We start from the raw sequence: 18,746 nt of genomic DNA on the forward strand, positions 1-18,746 counted from the left end.
AATGAGTTAATGATGGACAGCTGCTGGACACTCAGCTGTAGGTGGAGCTCTCCTCAAACCTCCACCAGTCTAACAAGAGCCAAAACACTGATGTAGTGGCCGTATTGTTTGTTCACACTGGTTCCAATAAAAAAAAAAAAAAAACGGTTTAATTTGTGATTGCTGATGTGATTTCTGACATTTCTTTCTGTTGTTTTAAGATCCAGATCCACTTTATGTCACAATCTCCACTGCAACGTCTCACTGTAGGGGAACATTATCGTCTTTGAACTCTTCTGAACTCTGACCTATTTCTCTGAACTTCCTCTTTCGAAGAAATAAAAATACATCAATCTTACAGATATTTTCTAATTCTAGATGAAAACAAGAAACACAGATAATCTTCTGTACTTTATCTAAAAAAGGATTTACTGAGTGTAGATTCATTTATAAGATATCTTTACTGACCTGACACCTGGGCTTGACTCCGGCTGAGGCTGGCTGGTGAATTGTTGCCCTCCAGATGTTGCCTATGATGGGAGGAGCCTTGTTCCTCAGTCTCTGGCTCAGACTCACCAATCTCAGGAAGTTTTTCAGAATGGAAGCTTGCATTTCAACAAGCATTTAGAGGGATTCAACACCACTTCGATGTAAATACATTTGATGATGTTATATGTTACTTCATGGAATTTATATGCTTTTTTTTGTTTGGGGAAGAAGTCAGATTTTTTTGTTAACATGTTAACATTTTTAGTTAACACAAAAATGAAAAAGCAGCCATTATATACTCACTGTCATACTGGTGGAGGGTTGTTTTTTTTTTTTAATCCACAAAACACTGCTGAAGTTTCACAGGGGAAGGTGTTGCAGTCATGCCCCAAACAGTTGAAGACCAACTTTTAAAAGTATAAAAATACATAATAAAACCACAAGCTGCTCGTCTGAATTAATCCACGTGTCCTGAAGCCTCAACATGACGAGTTGTTTAGAAAAAAACGCACCGACAAAAGATAAAATTTCACCTGACATTCCATCAGCATGAGGATAAGTAGGTAATGACTGGATGTTCATTATTGGGTGATTTATCCCTCTCAGACATGTGTAACATCTTGGCAGCTTTCACAGCACAAAGAAGATTCAGTGTCTATTCTTTATTATTGCATTTCTTGCGACAGAACCTCTCTAGAAGGCCATGCGGTCATCACAGGGGGGGGGGGCGCCAACATACTAGATAATCTATTTACATCAGGCGTGTGAAATTGTTTGAACTCCCTCCACCCTGCAGCACAACACATGAGTCCTCCGCGCCCATGTTGACAGTTCAAACAACATAAGGATGTTATTGACAATATGATCACGATTGGAGGCTACAACATCATGCACATTTGCATCCTGCTTCGACCAGAGAGCTACAAGTTGAAAGAGACCAGAGGATCTGTGTGAAATCCCAGTCCAAGCATGACTTTTACACAGTTTATGAGCAAATGCGTACACAAACTGTAATCCCACCATTATGGACTGCATGAAGTCAACACATGAGAGAAAGAATTACAGAGGACAGTTTTAGTTTCACTGATCAGATTCATGCTGGATTTACTTTACATTCGGGGTTTTTTGAATGCAGAAGAGCTTTGTTTCCAACATGTCAGCTAACTATGGCGGATTTACTGTGAACAGATCATGTATTTGTAGAGTTCAGGTGTTGGCCTACAGTGTAAATAACTGGTGGTAAATTTTGTTTGCATCAAGATAATTTATACAGTTCCTTGATACTGACTCAATTCCCCTCTAAGTTCAAGCATCCCTGATGTTCGAAAGTCAAAGTGTAAGTCCAGGCTATAATCATACACATCTCTCTTGTACCTGGAACATTCCAGTAGTTTCATAAGCAGTTTTTACCTGTCTTTAAAACCAGCATAATAAATGATTATTTTGTCGGGTGAGACTGAGGCATTGGTATATTTTCTTACTGCCTGTCCTGTCTAAGAGTGTTGACATGGAGCTTGAATTAATACTTATTACAATTAATACACATGCAACTGAAAAAGTTCAACATGAGTGTTAAATCATATGTAGGGCTGGATTGCATTATTAGTATTTTACCTTGAGAATTTTAGCTCTTCTTCTGCTTACGAAGCAGTGACAAGGATGGCTCCTGTCTACCTAGAATCCCTCATCCAGGGGACTGTTCAAGGATCACCTGGGCACCTAAATCTGACCCTTCTCTTTGTCCTCAGGGGTAGAATGAGTCAGACTGTTTAAGACCCAGGTCTTAGAGAATACTTAGCACTGACAATGTTCAGTTTTGAATGTTGAAAGATCCTGTTGATGTTAAATTATGTTAAGAAAGAAAAAAAACCTGTCACTTCCTCTGCCACCAGATGGCAGCACCCGCAGAAAAACTTGAAGCACTTTGTTGTAGGTACTGAGGCTTTCCCGCCAGTCTATATTCTTGTTTGTGTTGTACATCGCTTTGGACAAAGGTGTCTGCCAATGAAATTGTAGAATTGTAGATTGTGAACTTTTGAACAATTGAAAAACAAGGAATGAGCTCCCTTCCCCAACAAACTCTCCAGTTTCCATAGTGACAAAAACATGTATTTATGGCCACAAAGTAAAACTTCTTCACACATTTTCATGATTCATGACAATTATGAATAAATTAATGAAAAAGACGACACGAGATATAACCAGTTCCAATTATTTAATTGTTTTTTGGTCATGAGGGGTGACCTCCCACATTTTTAATGTTTTGAAGGAACAGTTTACCTTATGGCCAACAAATAATCAAATTGTAGGCGCAAATAATGTCTTGTTGACACAAAATAGGTATTTCTTCTCTGCGTGGCCACCTCAGAGTTATTTCATATGTTGAGCTCAGAAAGATTGACATCAACTTGGGTGAAAAACTTGAAAATCCCAGAATAAAAGCGTTTTTTTTGCACTCAAGGGCCCTCTGAGTGCTTGTGTGTAGAACCCATGATTTAGTGCTACACCCAAATTCAAAACCAAAACAACAAAATTTCACTTTTTTTTTTTTTTTTTTTACAGAGAGGAGCCTTTAATTAGAGTGGCACACTGTTGGGTGGTGTTGCTTTTGAACACTGACCAGGTTACTCTTGAAAATTAACCGGGTGGTCATTCCACGTTTGTTTACTGTACCGCCATCAGAAAGGTAACCCACTTTATTCCTCACTTTCAAGTGTCCACTCTGTAAGGATAACTTGGTTTTACTCTTGAAAAATACCTGCAACATGAGCAGCAAAGTTGATGTGCAGCTGTTTTGACCTTGATCTCATGCTCGTAAAGACTTGGACCTTCTGAATGGACATTCTCAGAGATGGTGAGGTTCAGGTAGGAGGAATGTGGAATGTGGCATTGTTAATATTTGAAGCTATAACACATCTCATAACTATCATCTTGAATTTTAACACATTAATTGCATTGTCCATGAACTTTTAGTAGTCTACTTGAACCCTGAAATACTAATACTGCAAAGTTATACTTATACAAATATAGAGAGCCATTCACTAATGGTTGTCTGTCTATATGTGTTGGCCCTGCGATGGACCAGCAACCTGTCAAGGGTGAACTCCGCCTCTCACCCAAAGGCTGCTGGAATAGGCTCCAGACTCCCCCCCGCCCCTGTGACCCTTAACAGGATGAGCAGCAGAAAATGGATGGATGGATGGATGGACGGATGGATGGATGCGTTCAAATCTTCCATCATCAGATAACCCTATAATTTATCTGGGGCATTTAGCTTTACGTCTTTCCTATAGAAAGAAGAAGTAGAGAGTTGATGGAGAAAGAGATTCATGTGTCCATTTCTATTTCGGCTCTTTTTAACAGTAAAACAGAAATACAACATCTGATCATTCGCTGATTCTGACACTTTCCTTTTCCTGTTGCTCCTTTAGTTCCGTATGGCTTCTGGTTGCTGACACGCACTTCATTTCTGTTTTTAAGTATGATGACACATGGGGTTTCCACTGCATCCTAATCTTATTCTTGTGTCATAGGTGACAAACTCCCAACTGCAGCATCATAAGACTACTAAACAACTGAATTTCAGGCAGTCCCTTTAATAGGATTCTTGTGAAGAAAATGATGACTTCTATATTTCAGCTAATATTTGGCTTTAACGATTCAAACCAAACCATTTACCTTCAGAGGATCACTCACCACATAGCGCAGAACTACAGCTCAACACTGGACAAAAAACAATTCCGTATGCGTTTCTAGGTACTTGCACCCTGGTGTGCTTGACTACATCACACAATCTTTGCATCATTCTGTGCATTAATATTCATGCTTTAGTTCAAATATTTTCAAGGTATTCTTTGATTTTTTTTTTTTTTAAAAGCACTCAAAGTCCACTTACATGCTGTTTGTCAGATTTCAAATGTACGCTCTCCACTCTAATAAAGCAGCAGTGCAACAATATTGTACTCTTATGAGTTCTTTTTTGTATTTTTTCAACAATAATGGAGGGGAGCCCCGGACCAAATCAAAGCATTGTTAGTCTTAGTTGCAGAGAATATGTGCATTTTCAATTATATTAGCTTTCTATGGAATTTGTTGCAAGACAAGATATTGTTTACATTATAGTGCAATAGTCAATAGAGAAGATTCACATGGTTTAAGACCTTTGTTCTCTTCAAGGTTAGTGTCACTTGACTGTATCTACAAATAAACGCAATATTAAGCTTGTGTCGGTTTGAGGAAGCGGGTGAAGGTCTGTTGACAGCCCACTGTGTACATAATAAAAACCTTTGTCCCGTGATTAGATGATAATACACGAGGTCTTGTGAGTTCTGTAAAAGTCAAAGTAGTATTACATCACTGCTTCCTTAGAATCCCTCCTTGACCTCTAGCAGCCGCTAAATCACTCTGAGGCTCCATTGCTCATTTGTAACATGTATAGCGCAACAGATGGAGCTAAACATGTTTATTTACTAAATTATGACTCAATCCCTTTAGTAATCAGTCATTAATCGGCATCCTTCTTGAATAACAACAAAATAAAATCAGTGAAATTAGCCATGATGTAAAAGTATAATGTATAATTATCTCTCAAGTCTCCGATTCAAAATTTTACAATAAACGTATTGGATTCAAGTTGAGGCTCATCTTCTACTGCCCATGCTGAAAGAAGTAGTTGCATTATAAAAGAACATTCAAACAGAAACAAAATATGCTCAAAAACAGAGATAAAAAGGGTACAAAGGCTTGTCAGCGGGGGCATACACTTTTGAAAGACATTTATGGAACTATCAATGAGTTTTAAATCACTTTTTCCTCCCTTTTTATCAAAAGCTGCACTTCTGGCCTCTTAAAGACCAATATTGGACTTTTAAGGGAACATGAGAGACATAACTGTTCTTCTTTCATTCATATTTTTTCCCACACATTTAAGCACTTTACTGAATACTGAAGGAAGCTTTTAATAATTACTGAACATTTTCTATACCGCTCATCCATCAAGGGTCGCGGGGGGGCCTATCCCAGCTGACACTGGGGGAGAGGCAGGGTTCACCCTGGATGGGTTGCCAGTCTGTCGTAGGGCCATCAGGAGCAGTTGGGGGCTCAGTATCTTGCTCAAGGATACTTCAACATGGTCACCAGGGGAGGTAAGGATCGAACTAGTGACCCTTCGGTTACTAGATGACCACACTACCTCTGAACCATGCAGCTCCTTATTAAAGAACATCAACAAAAAAAGAAACTTCATTACAGCAAAGAAGGAAAATGAAAAAGGTGAGTCTGAGGAGGTGAATAAGTGTGTTGAATCTTGAATCTGACCTGATTCTCTTTTATTGTCTCCTACATCTCTCAAAGCATCAAAATTTTTTTTAATTAAATCTGCAGATGTTATTAAATATGCTTTAATACAGCAATGAGAAACTGCAGCGTCTTTGGTTCCTCAGCCTGTCCGCCAGTGCTGGATGCTTTGTTCATATGGTTCCACTTATGAGAGTTATGGGCCAGCGTCCTCACAGCCTCGGCAAACATTTTTTCTCGCGTGCGTCCTCTTGGCTCAACCAATATAACCAACTCTCCCAGCCCCTATATTTGGAGTGTGCCAAAGAGTTTCTACACAACTGCTTTTTAGGTTGCTGAGATGTGGGACAGTTCATATTTTCTTTTTGGCTAACTTTCAGAGAAGAGGGACAGCAGAGCAGTGTTTTGGAAAGAGAAAAACTCTTGGGAGGGAGGAGAAGGAGGAAACTGTTGAAGCAGAGAAGGAAGTGTTGGTCTATAAAAAGAAAGAACGGGGCAAGAGCATTAGTACTTGTGTTGTGAAACCGTTTGAGGAGATCCAGAAGCTGACAAGTGAGTACTAAAATCTGGAAATGGTTGCAACACATAACGGCACATTTTGTTTTGCAGGATATCTCTTTTTGCGCATTGAGAAGAATATTGTTGGAACATATAAATCAACGAAGGAGATGAGGATCATCTGAAACACTCACTGAAAACTAGAAAAAAAACATGCATATTTGCTTGCTCCAAATAAACTTTTAGACTTTTCAAGATGATCCTTGAGCTTCCATCAACTCCTTCTTTGGTGTTGATGTGGTCCAAGTCAGTGAGCCCACCTAAAATGGGTTTAGCATGTGAACTGTGTCAAGATTATCACATTGAAACGATGCCTTTTTGTTCTTTTGGTTGGAGATAACACAGTTTATAACTGAACTGAACTGAAAAGATTTCTGCTATTCCACATCTGGACTCACAAAACTACATTTATGTGTTGAAGAATTAGATTTGTCTCCAAATGTCCAAATGTTTTAGTTTTGGTCTGCACATGCAACTTTGGGACTTATGCATCAAATTTTTTTGACTTGAGACAAAAAAAATGTCTGTTTTTTTTTTATGGTGCACTTTTTGAGATATCAACAAAAACATACTTCTGCTTTTTATCTGCTCTGCAGTTGAAGTGAAGAGAGCCGGCTGTGTGCAGGTGGAATTGTGGACTGTCCTCTTGTGTGTGCAACCATGCCGGGTTCTCAGAGGACCATTGTGGTCAAACACTACCTCACCTTTGCCACGGGTCTGGTGGAGTGCCTGTGTTTTGCTGGAGCCATATTTGGATGGGCTTCACTTGTCTTCGTCCTCAAGACAGAGGGCTACTTCAGCTCTCTGTGTGTCAACACCACAGATGTCAATGGCACGCACACTATAGGTCAGTTTGTCAAGGCCAGCTACCTGAATTCTGAGTGTTCGTGGAAATGGAATAACAGCAAATCTGCTTCTAATCATGTTATTTTTTGAAATGAAATGATGGAAGAGGATAACTATTTCTAAGCTTTGGTCGTCATGTTTATGTTTCTCTCAGATTGCAGTGGACAGGATGAACAATTCTCTCTGGTCTTCACTGTTGCCTCCTTTATGAATAATTTCCTCACGCTGGCCAGTGGTTTCCTCTTTGACTGGTTTGGTACCACTGTGGCTCGGCTCATTGGGATGTGAGTCCACCTGTACACGCTGTAATTTTGTGAAAAACTCGGTTTGTGGTTGAAAGAAGTTAATCATAAACTCACCAACCTGGTATTCCAGAGGCCTGAAATGACAATTATTGACAAGAAAAAAAGCAAGAAGTTTCTCTTTCGTGTAATAACACAACAATTATAGAACAATAGAAATAATTATAGAACAACAGCAGCCATTAATTCTGACTTCGGATGCTTCATCTAACTCTGTATTGTTGAATATCACATTCTGACTGTTGATATGTTGTTTTAATGAGTACTGACACAGAAAAAATAACAAAAACTACTAAAAATATGAATTGCACAAATTGAATTAACCACAGTCAGAAATGATAAAAAAAACTCCTGTACTGATGTCCTTTTCTGACGAGTTTTGTTATTTAATTAGGGCCTGAGCCCAGAGGTACTCCGGGGCGAAGACCCTATTTGGTTCGGCAATTAAACAGCAGAGCCACCCAAGAAGCAAACACTCCCAGAAAAGACTGAGAGCCTCTGTCTCTGTGGTTAAGCTAAGCTATGTTAAGCTAATTCTACCATGATTGTAGTCTTTCTGTAGGGAGAAGAGCGGGAAGTGGCAGGGATGTTGTTGGAGCTTCTGTTATCTCAAGTATGTCGTGCGTGTTGATAAATGTAGTGAAAATGTTCCTGTGAATCCAAAGGGATGTGCGGTAGGTCATCATACCAAAGATGTCCACTTGCCTCATACATTCAGCAATCTTGAGTCCGGCTCTGCAAAGCAAACAAGGCAGTAAAAGGCGTTTTAATACCAAACCCTTAGAAAAAAAATGCAAAGATCTGAGGATAGAGAACTAAGAAACCACTTTTTTGCCATCTATGATGTAACACCGAATCCCTCATGACACACAGATACTCACATGCATTCCTGCCCTGTTTTTTTTTTAAGCTGCAGAAACATTTAATCTTCAATAACAAACTGGCACTCAGGATGTCCATATGTTTCCACTCAAAAAGGGTGGAGGGAAGATAAATAGCTAAGGAATTCAAATAGTTGGACTGGATTAGTTTAGCTTAGGTGACACTGGAACCAGAAAGGGAAATTAAAGTCGGACAAAAACATAAACAGAAGCACAGAATCTGTGTGTGTGTATTTATTCTAATCTCACTGTATTGAATGTTGCATTTTTGTATTTGATTTTTATAAATTTGCAGATTTTATTGAAGCGTACTCCTTGAAATCTTGCAGTGCACTAAAAAGATGGCATGATGACGGGGGTGATTTCTGTTTTCCACACCAGATTTCTCTACACCATGGGTACCTTGATGGTGGCCTTCTCCACTCCATGTAACCCACCGTCTTTGCTTTTTTACACTGTTACAAGACCTTATTATCTAAATAAATCGTACAACATGCACATAAGATATAAAGACCAAGACATGCAAGTATGAATACTAATTTGAACTATTCTTGTCCTTTTCCATTAGCTCTGTCCGTCTTGCTCTTCCCAGCTCTCTCCCTCTTAGCAGTGGGTGGCATCTTATTCCTGATCACCAACATGCAGGTACGAAAGCTATTATATAAGATCACAACTTCTGTGACCTGTTGTACTTTAATTTGGAGAAAGAATCCTGCTTTCTGTTTGAGCAGTCTGGGTTGGTGTTTCCACTGTGACCAAGCTGCAGTGACGCTGTGTGGAACCAGCATGTTTAGATATGAAACACATAAATGGGACTCCACAACAAAAGATCAAACCCAGACAAATTGTGTGCATATAAACACCATCAACCAAGTTAGATAAGTTTCTCACTGCTGTTTTCCCCATCAGATGGCATGCAGCAGCTCACATAACTACAGGAGGAACTATTTTAACAGTCTAGCTGGAGTTCATAAATGGAGGCCCTGGGTAAAGAGTCCCACTATGAGGCCCCTGGTCCTGACTGAACTGATACAGCAAACTGAACTTTTTGAATTTGAAGGTTTGGATTTGGGAGATCCATCCATCCATTTTCTACCGCATATCCTTTTAAGGGTCGCGAGGGGGGGGGGGGGCTGGAGCCTATGCCAGCTGCCTTTGGGTGAGAGGCGGGGTTCACCCTGGACAGGTCACCAGTCCATCTCAGGGCCAACACATAGAGACAGACAAACATTCACACTCACAGTCACACCTACGGTCAATTTAGAGTTCTGATTGAATTTGGACTGTAGGGGGAAACCGCAGTACCTGGAGAGAGCCCTCGCAGGCACAGGGAGAACATGCAGACTCCACACAGGAAGATCCTGTGATGGAGCCGGGGCTCAAACCCACAATCTTCTTGCTGTGAGGTGACAGTGCTGACCACTGCACCACCGTGCCTCCTCTGATTTGGGAGATTTTTAATATAAATACATCTTATTGTCACAGACTCTTGACGTGGCTCTGGACATAGAGTGCCCTGATCACTCCTGATGATCATGTCATCTCCACCATCAGTGTGTGTGTGTGTGTGTGTGTGTGTGTGTGTGTGTGTGTGTGTGTGTGTGTGTGTGTGACAGAAAGAGAGAGAGGCACCATGATGAAATTTGTCTTAGCTAAGGTAGAACAGTCCTACATAAATACATGTTGTTTACTATTTCCATCCATTGTCATCTTCCGCTTATTCCTTACAAGTAAGGGTCGTGGGGGGGCTGGAGCCTATCCCAGCATCTACGGGCGAGAGGCGGGGATCACCCTGGACAGGTCGCCAGTCCATCGCAGGGCCACCATACAGAGACGAACAACCATTCACACTCACATTCATACTGTAGGAATTTTTCAACAAGTCATCATGAATCAATCAGAAGGACCCACAGAATATATGTATTGCGCTGTTCAAAATCCGGAGAGGACACCTTCCAGTTGGTTCAAAAGAATTTATTCAGATTAACAGGAAAGAATACAGAGCTCTGGAGATCGTCTTCCCCTATGCTGGAGTCAGCATACGCAGATGCGTCGTCCCTGGCGTTGGGGCAAGAAGTCCAATGATCTAACTATCTTCTCCAGTTTTTATGTGTTACAGGGGAGGTGCTTATGTGATCGCTTCTGCGTGCAAGTGTGTATTTTTGATCTTCATGTCTGTTGCAGGATCTTCTGTCTGACCCTGTGCCAGTCCCTTCTGTTCCATCGTGGCCTTGTTGTTGCAGCTGTGAAGATTAAAACCTCTTTCCGATTTACGGCCATGCTCTTATCTTTCACGGCCTCATCCCACCATAGAAATTCTTGTGGACTCTGTTCTGACTTAATTAGCTTGAGGGAGTGATGCTAGCATGAGCTACACTCCTGCTTTTCCCTGTTGTGACCTTTTCACCTGTCCACTCTTTAACAGTCTGGTCTGTGCTTCACTGCTGATAGTAGGTGTTTTTCTGTTGTCTTATATCTTGGAATGTCTATCTGTGTTATCTCCAGTATTTAGAAGTTCCTTCCTGGAGTCGCAATGGCACCAACTAATCCTGGTGCTTTGGAGATTTGTGGGACCCCTCTGTAAAACACCTTTTACTACTTCCAGATGTTCAAGAGGTCAAATAAGGTGACTTGCAGCTAAGTCATCGATTCCGCCTGGGATGCATGAGCAGGAGATCCCGGTACCGCTACTAACACTAAAGAAATACATTGATGAACTAAATACAGTGTTGGAACATTTTCTACCTCTTTGGGAACTGCCACAGAAACATCTTTATTACAACTGCCTTGTGTGTCCTACACTCTATTTTAAGTGAATGTATGTATAAATTTAACTACAGTTTAAGCAAATATATATATAAATTTGTCTACAATACCTACGGTCAATTTAGAGAATCCAATCAGCCTAGTCCCCAAATTGCATGTCTTTAGACGGTGGGAGGAAGCTGGAGTACCAGAGAGAACCCACACAGGCACAGGGAGAACATGGAGACTCCACACAGAAAGATCCCGCGCCCGAGCCGGGACTCGAACCCGGAACCTTCTTGCTGTGAGGCCACAGTGCTAAACACTGCACCACCGTGCAGCCCTGTTTATTATTTCATTTTTTACTTTTAGGTTGGAAATCTGTTTGGCACTCATCGCTCCACTATCATCACTCTCTACAACGGGGCCTTTGACTCCTCCTCTGCACTCTTCCTTGTTATCAAGGTGAAGATATCTGTGTTGTCAGTCAAAGAAGTAGTGGCTATATCAAAAACCATGTCATGCATTAATGGTGATCTTCACTGGAACTTTTTCTGCTCCTGCAGTTGTTGCATGAGTCAGGCATCTCTCTCCTTTCCTGTTTCCTGTTCCTGTCCGCCTGCAGTATCATCCACCTGCTCAGAACTTTTATCCTGTTGCCAAGAACCTTCATTCCCTACACGCTGCCTGATGGCTACACATATGGGTACAAACTCGAAACCAACACCTCCTACTTTCTCCAAGGGCACATCGAGTGAAATAACATCTAATCACCTATTAACTTTTGTCTCTTTTAAATCAAGACCAGGTTTGAAGATAATATTTCGATCAATATGGCAAACAACTGCTCAAAATCTCAATTAAAAATGTAATTTTCAGTCGAGTGAATATGTACATCAGATGATGAACAGACAACTGAAGACTCTTGCAGAAATAACACACATCATGATGAACCCAATAAAGTAAATAATTATTTTTTTAAAAAAAAACTTAAATTTTATGCTTGATATCTTACCTTAGGATGTCGTGTGCTAGACTGAGGGGCTCAGACCAGACAGGAGAGAACCCCGGACACACCCAGAGGACGCCGGAGGAAACGCCTCCAGATGAGCATGAGCCTGTAAAACAAGGTGGGTGTCTTTGTTTGTGCGGTTTACTATGATCCTGATCACACATGCCTGTCTTTTTACTGAAATAGTGTTTTTTTTTATTTTTGTATTACCCTCAGAGAAGAGTTTCCGTGCATGTGTGCTGTCCAGATTATTCATCTGGCACCTCATCTGGTTGTCGGTGATACAGCTCAGACATTACCTGTTCATCGGCACCCTCAACCCCATGCTGCTGCAGCTGACCAAGGGAGAGCCCTCACTCGGTATACTTGCTGATTTTCAGTTTGGGATTTCAACTTCGGGAGTTTAAAGGAGAGAGAGCATGAGCAAGATTGCAGAACAGTTCAAGTCACCACGGTAACGGAGCTAGCATTAAGCGATGAATGATATAATGAACAGCTGTGAGCAAGCTACTCACGGGGGCAAAGTTTAAAAAAAGGTTTTGATTTCATAAATTGTACGTTGATGTCAGATTATTCGTAGACTAACATAATGGTGATGAACAGTGGTTGGTAGGGCCCCCTTGGAATTTTTGCTTGGGGCCCCCACAGACTCTGGAATCCCCTCTGATTATTTGTATACATTAGGGCCAAAATGTTCAGACGTGCAGTTAGCAGTTATTTCTCTGACCCCCTCGCATGTTTTTAACAGTGACTTCCAAATCATACCCTCAAATAAGCAATTCAGAGTCCATCAATTCTGACAAAACCAACTGAAAAACTCTTTTTACATATTATCATATTAATCCATTTTATTGCTGAACCAAAATCGGTGTGTGGATGACTCTCTGAACTCAGAGAGCGTGTTGTGACTCTTGTGACTGCATCCATGTGAGTTCTTTGTAAGTCAACCACAAAACTGCCCATGAACGCAATCTAATTTCAGTGTTAACAGACAATATAGTAGCATTGCATCACTCGGTCAGACTTGTCAAGTATTATTGTTGATTTTCATCACTCTTCTCTCTCTCCTTCTGTCTGTATGTCTGCAGTGAGCCGGTACATCAATGCTTTTGCCATCACCCAGCTGTGTGGGGTGCTGTGTGCTCCCTGGAACGGCCTCATCATGGACCGGCACAAGGGCAAACCTCTCGCCCCCGGTAATGAACCAGGACACTCGTTTTCATCACTAACATAAATAAGAAATGATATATCTAGGTGAGGAATCACTCCTGTCAAGTCTTTTGAGGGTTTTTGAGTTGGAACTAAAGGGGCTGATAAAGATATTCATACTTCATCCTCCATTTCATCTCTTTAATGTGTCCTGTATTTCGTGTCTCTCCAAATCATCCATCCATCCATTTTCTCCCGCTTATCCTGTTAAGGGTTGTGGGGGGCTGGAGCCTATCCCAGTAGCAGAGTTCACCCTGGATGGGTCGCCAGTTCCAAATCATCCATTGGAACTTCCATCCATCCATTTTCTTCCGCTTATTCCTATTAAGGGTCGCGGGGGGGCTGGAGCCTATCCCAGCAGCCTTCAGGCGAGAGGCGGGGTTCACCCTGGACAGGTCACCAGTCCATCACAGGACCAACACATAGAGACAGACAACCATTCACACTCACATTCATACCTACGGTCAATTTAGAGTATCAATCAGCCTCGTCCCCTCTTGATGTCTTTGGACTGTTGGAGGAAGCTGGAGTACCAGAGAGAACCCACACAGGAACAGGGAGAACATGCAGACTCACACAGAAAGTTCCGTTCCGGGACTCAAACCCCGAACCTTCTTGCTGTGAGGCGACAGCGCTGACCACTGCACCACCGTGCTACCTACTGTTGGAACAGCCAGTAATAAAGTTTAAAAGACTCATTCAGTTTATTTCCTTTGTGTGACAGACGAGGTTGGAATGGTCGCACCCCTGGTTTGTGAGATGTAGAACCTGTTCTTACAACTGTCATCAACAATAAAATTATCATTTTCCCCTCATAATTCACAAGCAAAACTTAGCTTCCAATAACTGGAAGAATCCTAAAAATTGAACTGATGAGGTATTTTATTGTCAAGGCCAGTGGTTGAAAGTAACCATATTTTACGAAGTATCTTGACGACTTGAATATTTGCATTTTATGGGACTTTTCAGCATTTGCTAAAAGAACATTTAACAGAACAGATATTGGCCACATAAATCTCCACCTGTCTTTAGGGGAACTGGTGTGTGCTTTCATTGGTGTGTGCTTGTGTTTGTGTGTAGGTGAGAGCGAAAAGGAGGCAGACCTACGGGCCTCGGTTCTTTCTCTCTTCCTGACGGCGCTCCAGTGTGTGTTGTTCTCAGTTTGCGCCACCATACCGCTCCTGCCACTACAGTACCTCACCTTCATCCTTCAAGTGCTCAATCGTTCCTTCCTCTATGGTGGCAATGCAGCCTTCCTCAGCTTGGCGTGAGTATTCCAGAGAGAACAGAGGCACTTTTATTGGTACACATTTGAATGCATTTATTCTGTTTGTCGGTGAAAAGATCAACAAAGAAATCGACATGTTGTTGTCAGCTTCCTGTCCTATTTCCTTTATGCTTCATCATTTTTATCACAGGAAAACTAAGAGTAAACTCAAGTTAAATTCAATTTTATTTCTATTGCACTTTGGATGGAAGTGTCTGACGTGCACTGCAGCGTAAACTCAAGTTAAATTCAATTTTATTTCTATTGCACTTTTTAATCCATCAAGTGCACCTCAATATGCTTCAAATTAAACAAAGATTAAAAAGAAGGGGCAACATATTCAAAATACTCAGGGAATAAGTCAACTCAAATCTTTTCATCTACGACCAAGTCACAACAAAAGTTATATCGTGACACTTTATGAGTAGAGTAGGTCTCGACCGGCCATCTGCCTCAACCGGGTAGAATGAAAAAGGATGAGATGAGGTGAAAGGAAATGAGACTAAGCACAATAATACAGGAATTAAAAGCACTGATAAGAATCAATACTGAAACAAAGGCACAGAGTCTCATTATCAACAGCCTGGCAGAGGAGCAGAGTCCGAGGTTTTAATTGGTTTTAAAAGATGATGAATGACAAATAAGTCTCATTCAGCTCACCTCCCTGTATTTGTGTTTTTGTCACTTTGTGTGTGTGTGCATATGTGTGTGTGTGTGTGTCCATGTGTAGTTTCCCATCAAGTCACTTTGGAAAGCTCTATGGCCTGGTCATGGGTCTTTCTGCAGTCTTCTCTTTGTTGCAGTACGCCTGCTTTGCTCTGGTGAACACAGTTCTGCGCGGAAATCCTCTATATGTAAGTGCACGGCAGTAACCCCCACCTTCAACACCTGACTCTACCTCTGTCAGGGGACTGTCCTCTGACCGCCTCTCCCTGCATGCACTTGCAGCTCAACATCGGTCTGACGCTGCTCACCCTGGTCGCCTTCGTCCATCCTGCCTCCGTCTTCCTGCATTGTCGAAGGAAGTCGTCCCAGTGAGCCAAGACCAAGCCTTAAAGTCTGTAACCCTTACCAAAGACTGGCACTTAAAATGTCCTTAACATCATCAGTAACATAGTTACCTCTTCAGTTTTCTGATGTTAAGTTGTGAAGCTCCATGGAAACCAAGTATTGTGATTCACATCACAATCAGTGTGGTTTGCAGGTACAATATTTTGACCCGTTCACAGTGAAAAATAAGCTTCAAGGCTCAGTATTAAAGAAATTTCAGGAGCAATATTTTAGTCTTCAACGAAAGATAAATGTAAGCTGTGTCTCCTATGAAGCTGCCATTACAATTTTTGACCACTAGGGGGAAGTGGCAACAAGTAGATCTGTATCATCACATTTAAGGTGAATTTTAACGCTTAAAGAGGCTTTGTATCGCCTGGCTCCTGCTAAGCTACAACCCAGGACACTAGTGTAATCTGCTCATTTCAATGCCTTTTCAGTGCTGTAGTATTATGATATGAATTGAAGTGAAACAGCTTATTTTTGACTAACAGAAACATGGTTACATGAAGACTTTGCTTCTACTTCCAATCCTGATAGATGTCATATCCTTAACCAGACTCACAACAGTTGTGTTTGCATTCATAAATGCAGATGACCATGGTTAGCCTGTACACCGACTGAGTGACGAGCAGTAGGAAAGAGTTTCAGCCAAAATCCTGCACTTTTATGTGCCCAGACTTCCAAGCTAGTTTCTTGTACCTGAAACCAGCACAAACACCAGCATGAGTTTTAAAGTAATGTTCTCATTTGGAAAATGGTAACTGGCACCATAAACCAATGACACGAACAGGATCATTTTCTCATGAGCCTATACAATCTGACTTGTTTTTGGAATCACCCCCTGCTGGCTATTGAAATACAGTCCTCATAAACCTCACTTTTCAGATATGGAAGATGTGTCCCTCCCTAAACAGTATTTGATTTAAATGCAAAATGCAAATTGAATTAATTAGAGATGCCATCAAACAAGAAGAATAAATCTGATACTTTCATTTGTTACATCATAAAAGGGTTGCCAGGTTCAAAATTACTCTCTAAATGTCTCACTAACTTAACCAAGACAACTTAAGACCAACAGAGCTATAAGATCGATCCTTATGTCAGATTGGCCTCGGGTGATAAATCATGTGATTACACATGAGAACTTGTTTCTCTGACAACCAAACAGTCTCTAGTGTAATTCTGTAAGTCTGATAAACACAGGCCCTGCTGGCATAACCTCCTGGATGCGTCATTTCACTCATTTTGCATATTTATTTCAGGAGGTGTCTGACGTGCACTGAAGCGTAGATCAAACCTCTCAGCTGGTTTAGAAAGTAATTCACGCATGGGGCTAATGGGACTTCTGGTTCCTCAGCTTTGTCTAATTTATTTCTTTTAGGTAATATTGCACACATTTTCTGATCATTTCCTTGTTGTGAGTGTGAGGTATCAATAATGTTTTTGAAATTTCATTTTATAATCAGCGATCAATCATGTGCACGGCAACTGTTACTGATCATAATGCACTTCACCAAACAGGGCTTTTATTAATGAGGACCTCCTTGATTTCTGTTTATTTTCGTATTTCATGACGATAAAACTGCTGGTTTTAGTCATCACATTAGGAACCTTCAATGGCAAACATTGCACTTTGTGCTGTCTTAATTCGAGTGTGCACTTAGACAGTTGGGTGAGGAGACATCATCCGATCAAAGGTCCCGTTTGCTCACCGACAGGACACTGGTGTGTCTGCGCTGACTGCTTTACCGTGGGAGTTAATACACCCAGATTCATCAGCTCAGTATTGCGGAGGGAAGCACAGCGCCACCATCTGCCGACATAACAGAGAGGCTGCTAACACCAGACCTCTGCCAAACATGCACCACCGTTAAGATGATCTCACTCCATGTGACCTGAATCTCCAGTGTTGTCTGCTATCATCATGGATTCAGACATTTTGTTTGATGTACTATGATGACATTTATGGACTGTAAAGGGAAATATCTACAAATCTTTTTGTAGAAGAAAGATACTTTTTAATGTTTGTTTAAATATGCACATTTTCCAATTGTTCAATCAAGTGCATTTATTAGAAAGAACTTGGTCAGTTTGGGATTTTATTTTTGTTGTTTTTTCATTGTTTGTCCTTAATAAAAAAAAAAATCCCATAGCCTTGGGCTTTGAGATGACATTTTTTTCACTGAGTGCCTGTGTTTCAGCTGGGCTTTGAAAAATGTGTGTTTAGAAGTAAAGCAGATTCTGATGAAGTGACGATGCTTTTGAAGAGGCAAGTAGAGACTTGATGCATCTCTCACAAGAACTTATTTATTGATGTGCAATACTCATTTGTAAAACCCAGATTTCAAGAAGTTTCAGCCTTTATTTTACAATTCTAAAATCATTGTGTCACTGTTCATCTGCAGCTGATTGGAGCTCCGCTTCTAAACTGACAAAAGACAACTTCACCTTGTCTGTGGTCTGTGATTTTTTTTATTTTTCCGAACAGAATGCAAACCAGCAGGATTCACAGCAGCACAGAGGACACAGTGTCCTCTCTGGTGAGACCTCTCTGGGTAGGAGTTGCCATACTGCTGATGGTGATGGAGTCATGTCACATGGGGCACAATGTTGTCTGGGGCAGGAATTAAATCTGAAATAACACGGACAACACCACCAACAGACGCTCTCTAGTTCTCTGTGCTGGAATCTTGCTGTGTGACAAAACAGCAAGCCCAGAAAAACTCTATGCAATCCCACCAAGTCTGTCACTGTGTGTATGTGTGTGTGTGTGTGTGTGTGTGTGTGTGTGTGAGTGTCTGTGCGCGAGTGCATTTTGATTTGCATGTGTGTATGTGTAGGGAACATGTGCATGGTGAGGTTCTTCCCTTGCATCTGCGTCATCGATGAGCACAGCACCAGAATCTCAGCCATTTAAAAATACAGACTTGCATCAACAAATGGGTGACAGAAATAGGAGCAAGGGTGGGAGGACTGGCAGATAAAAATGTCCAGTCAGTTCATGAGGTGATTCTTGTAGTGTATTTTTCTTTTAATCAGAATGAGTCTTGATTCGAGGACATGGTTAACTTATGACTGCCACTTGGTTTCTCACAATAAATCCAATTAAG

General features: G+C 41.2%; 1 protein-coding gene across 3 annotated transcripts; it reads left to right on the forward strand.

Moving 5' to 3' along the window:
- Positions 1-6,113: 6,113 nt before the first annotated feature.
- Positions 6,114-18,009, forward strand: slc43a3b (solute carrier family 43 member 3b). 3 transcript variants are annotated; one of them, XM_086221643.1, is made up of 13 exons: positions 6,114-6,315; positions 6,918-7,168; positions 7,322-7,451; positions 8,732-8,778; positions 8,919-8,995; positions 11,468-11,560; positions 11,662-11,801; positions 12,116-12,225; positions 12,324-12,467; positions 13,196-13,303; positions 14,397-14,583; positions 15,314-15,437; positions 15,532-18,008. In XM_086221643.1, exons 2-13 carry the CDS (start codon positions 6,982-6,984, stop codon positions 15,619-15,621), a joined length of 1,437 nt encoding a protein of 478 aa, XP_086077769.1. In that variant the 5' UTR covers positions 6,114-6,315; positions 6,918-6,981; the 3' UTR covers positions 15,622-18,008. The 3 variants fall into 3 exon arrangements, with proteins under 3 accessions (XP_086077769.1, XP_086077770.1, XP_086077771.1); XM_086221644.1 differs by lacking the exons at positions 6,114-6,315; positions 6,918-7,168 and having other exon boundaries at positions 7,320-7,451; positions 8,680-8,778; positions 15,532-18,009; XM_086221645.1 differs by lacking the exons at positions 6,114-6,315; positions 6,918-7,168 and having other exon boundaries at positions 7,331-7,451; positions 8,646-8,778; positions 15,532-18,009.
- The last annotated feature ends 737 nt before the right edge of the window (positions 18,010-18,746 follow it).

Source organism: Aulostomus chinensis, chromosome 13 (assembly GCF_037954235.1).
Source record: "Aulostomus chinensis isolate RoL2024-O1b breed Wild chromosome 13, RoL_Achi_v1.0, whole genome shotgun sequence".
Lineage (NCBI taxonomy): Eukaryota > Metazoa > Chordata > Actinopteri > Syngnathiformes > Aulostomidae > Aulostomus > Aulostomus chinensis.

Excerpts from the sequence above, each read along its gene's own strand:
- slc43a3b (XM_086221643.1), top strand. The coding sequence starts at position 6,982 with ATGCCGGGTTCTCAGAGGACCATTGTGGTCAAACACTACCTCACCTTT. Across the intron at positions 7,452-8,731 it reads GTGGCTCGGCTCATTGGGAT|ATTTCTCTACACCATGGGTA; the intron begins GTGAGTCCACCT and ends TTTCCACACCAG. Across the intron at positions 8,996-11,467 it reads TCCTGATCACCAACATGCAG|GTTGGAAATCTGTTTGGCAC; the intron begins GTACGAAAGCTA and ends TTTTACTTTTAG.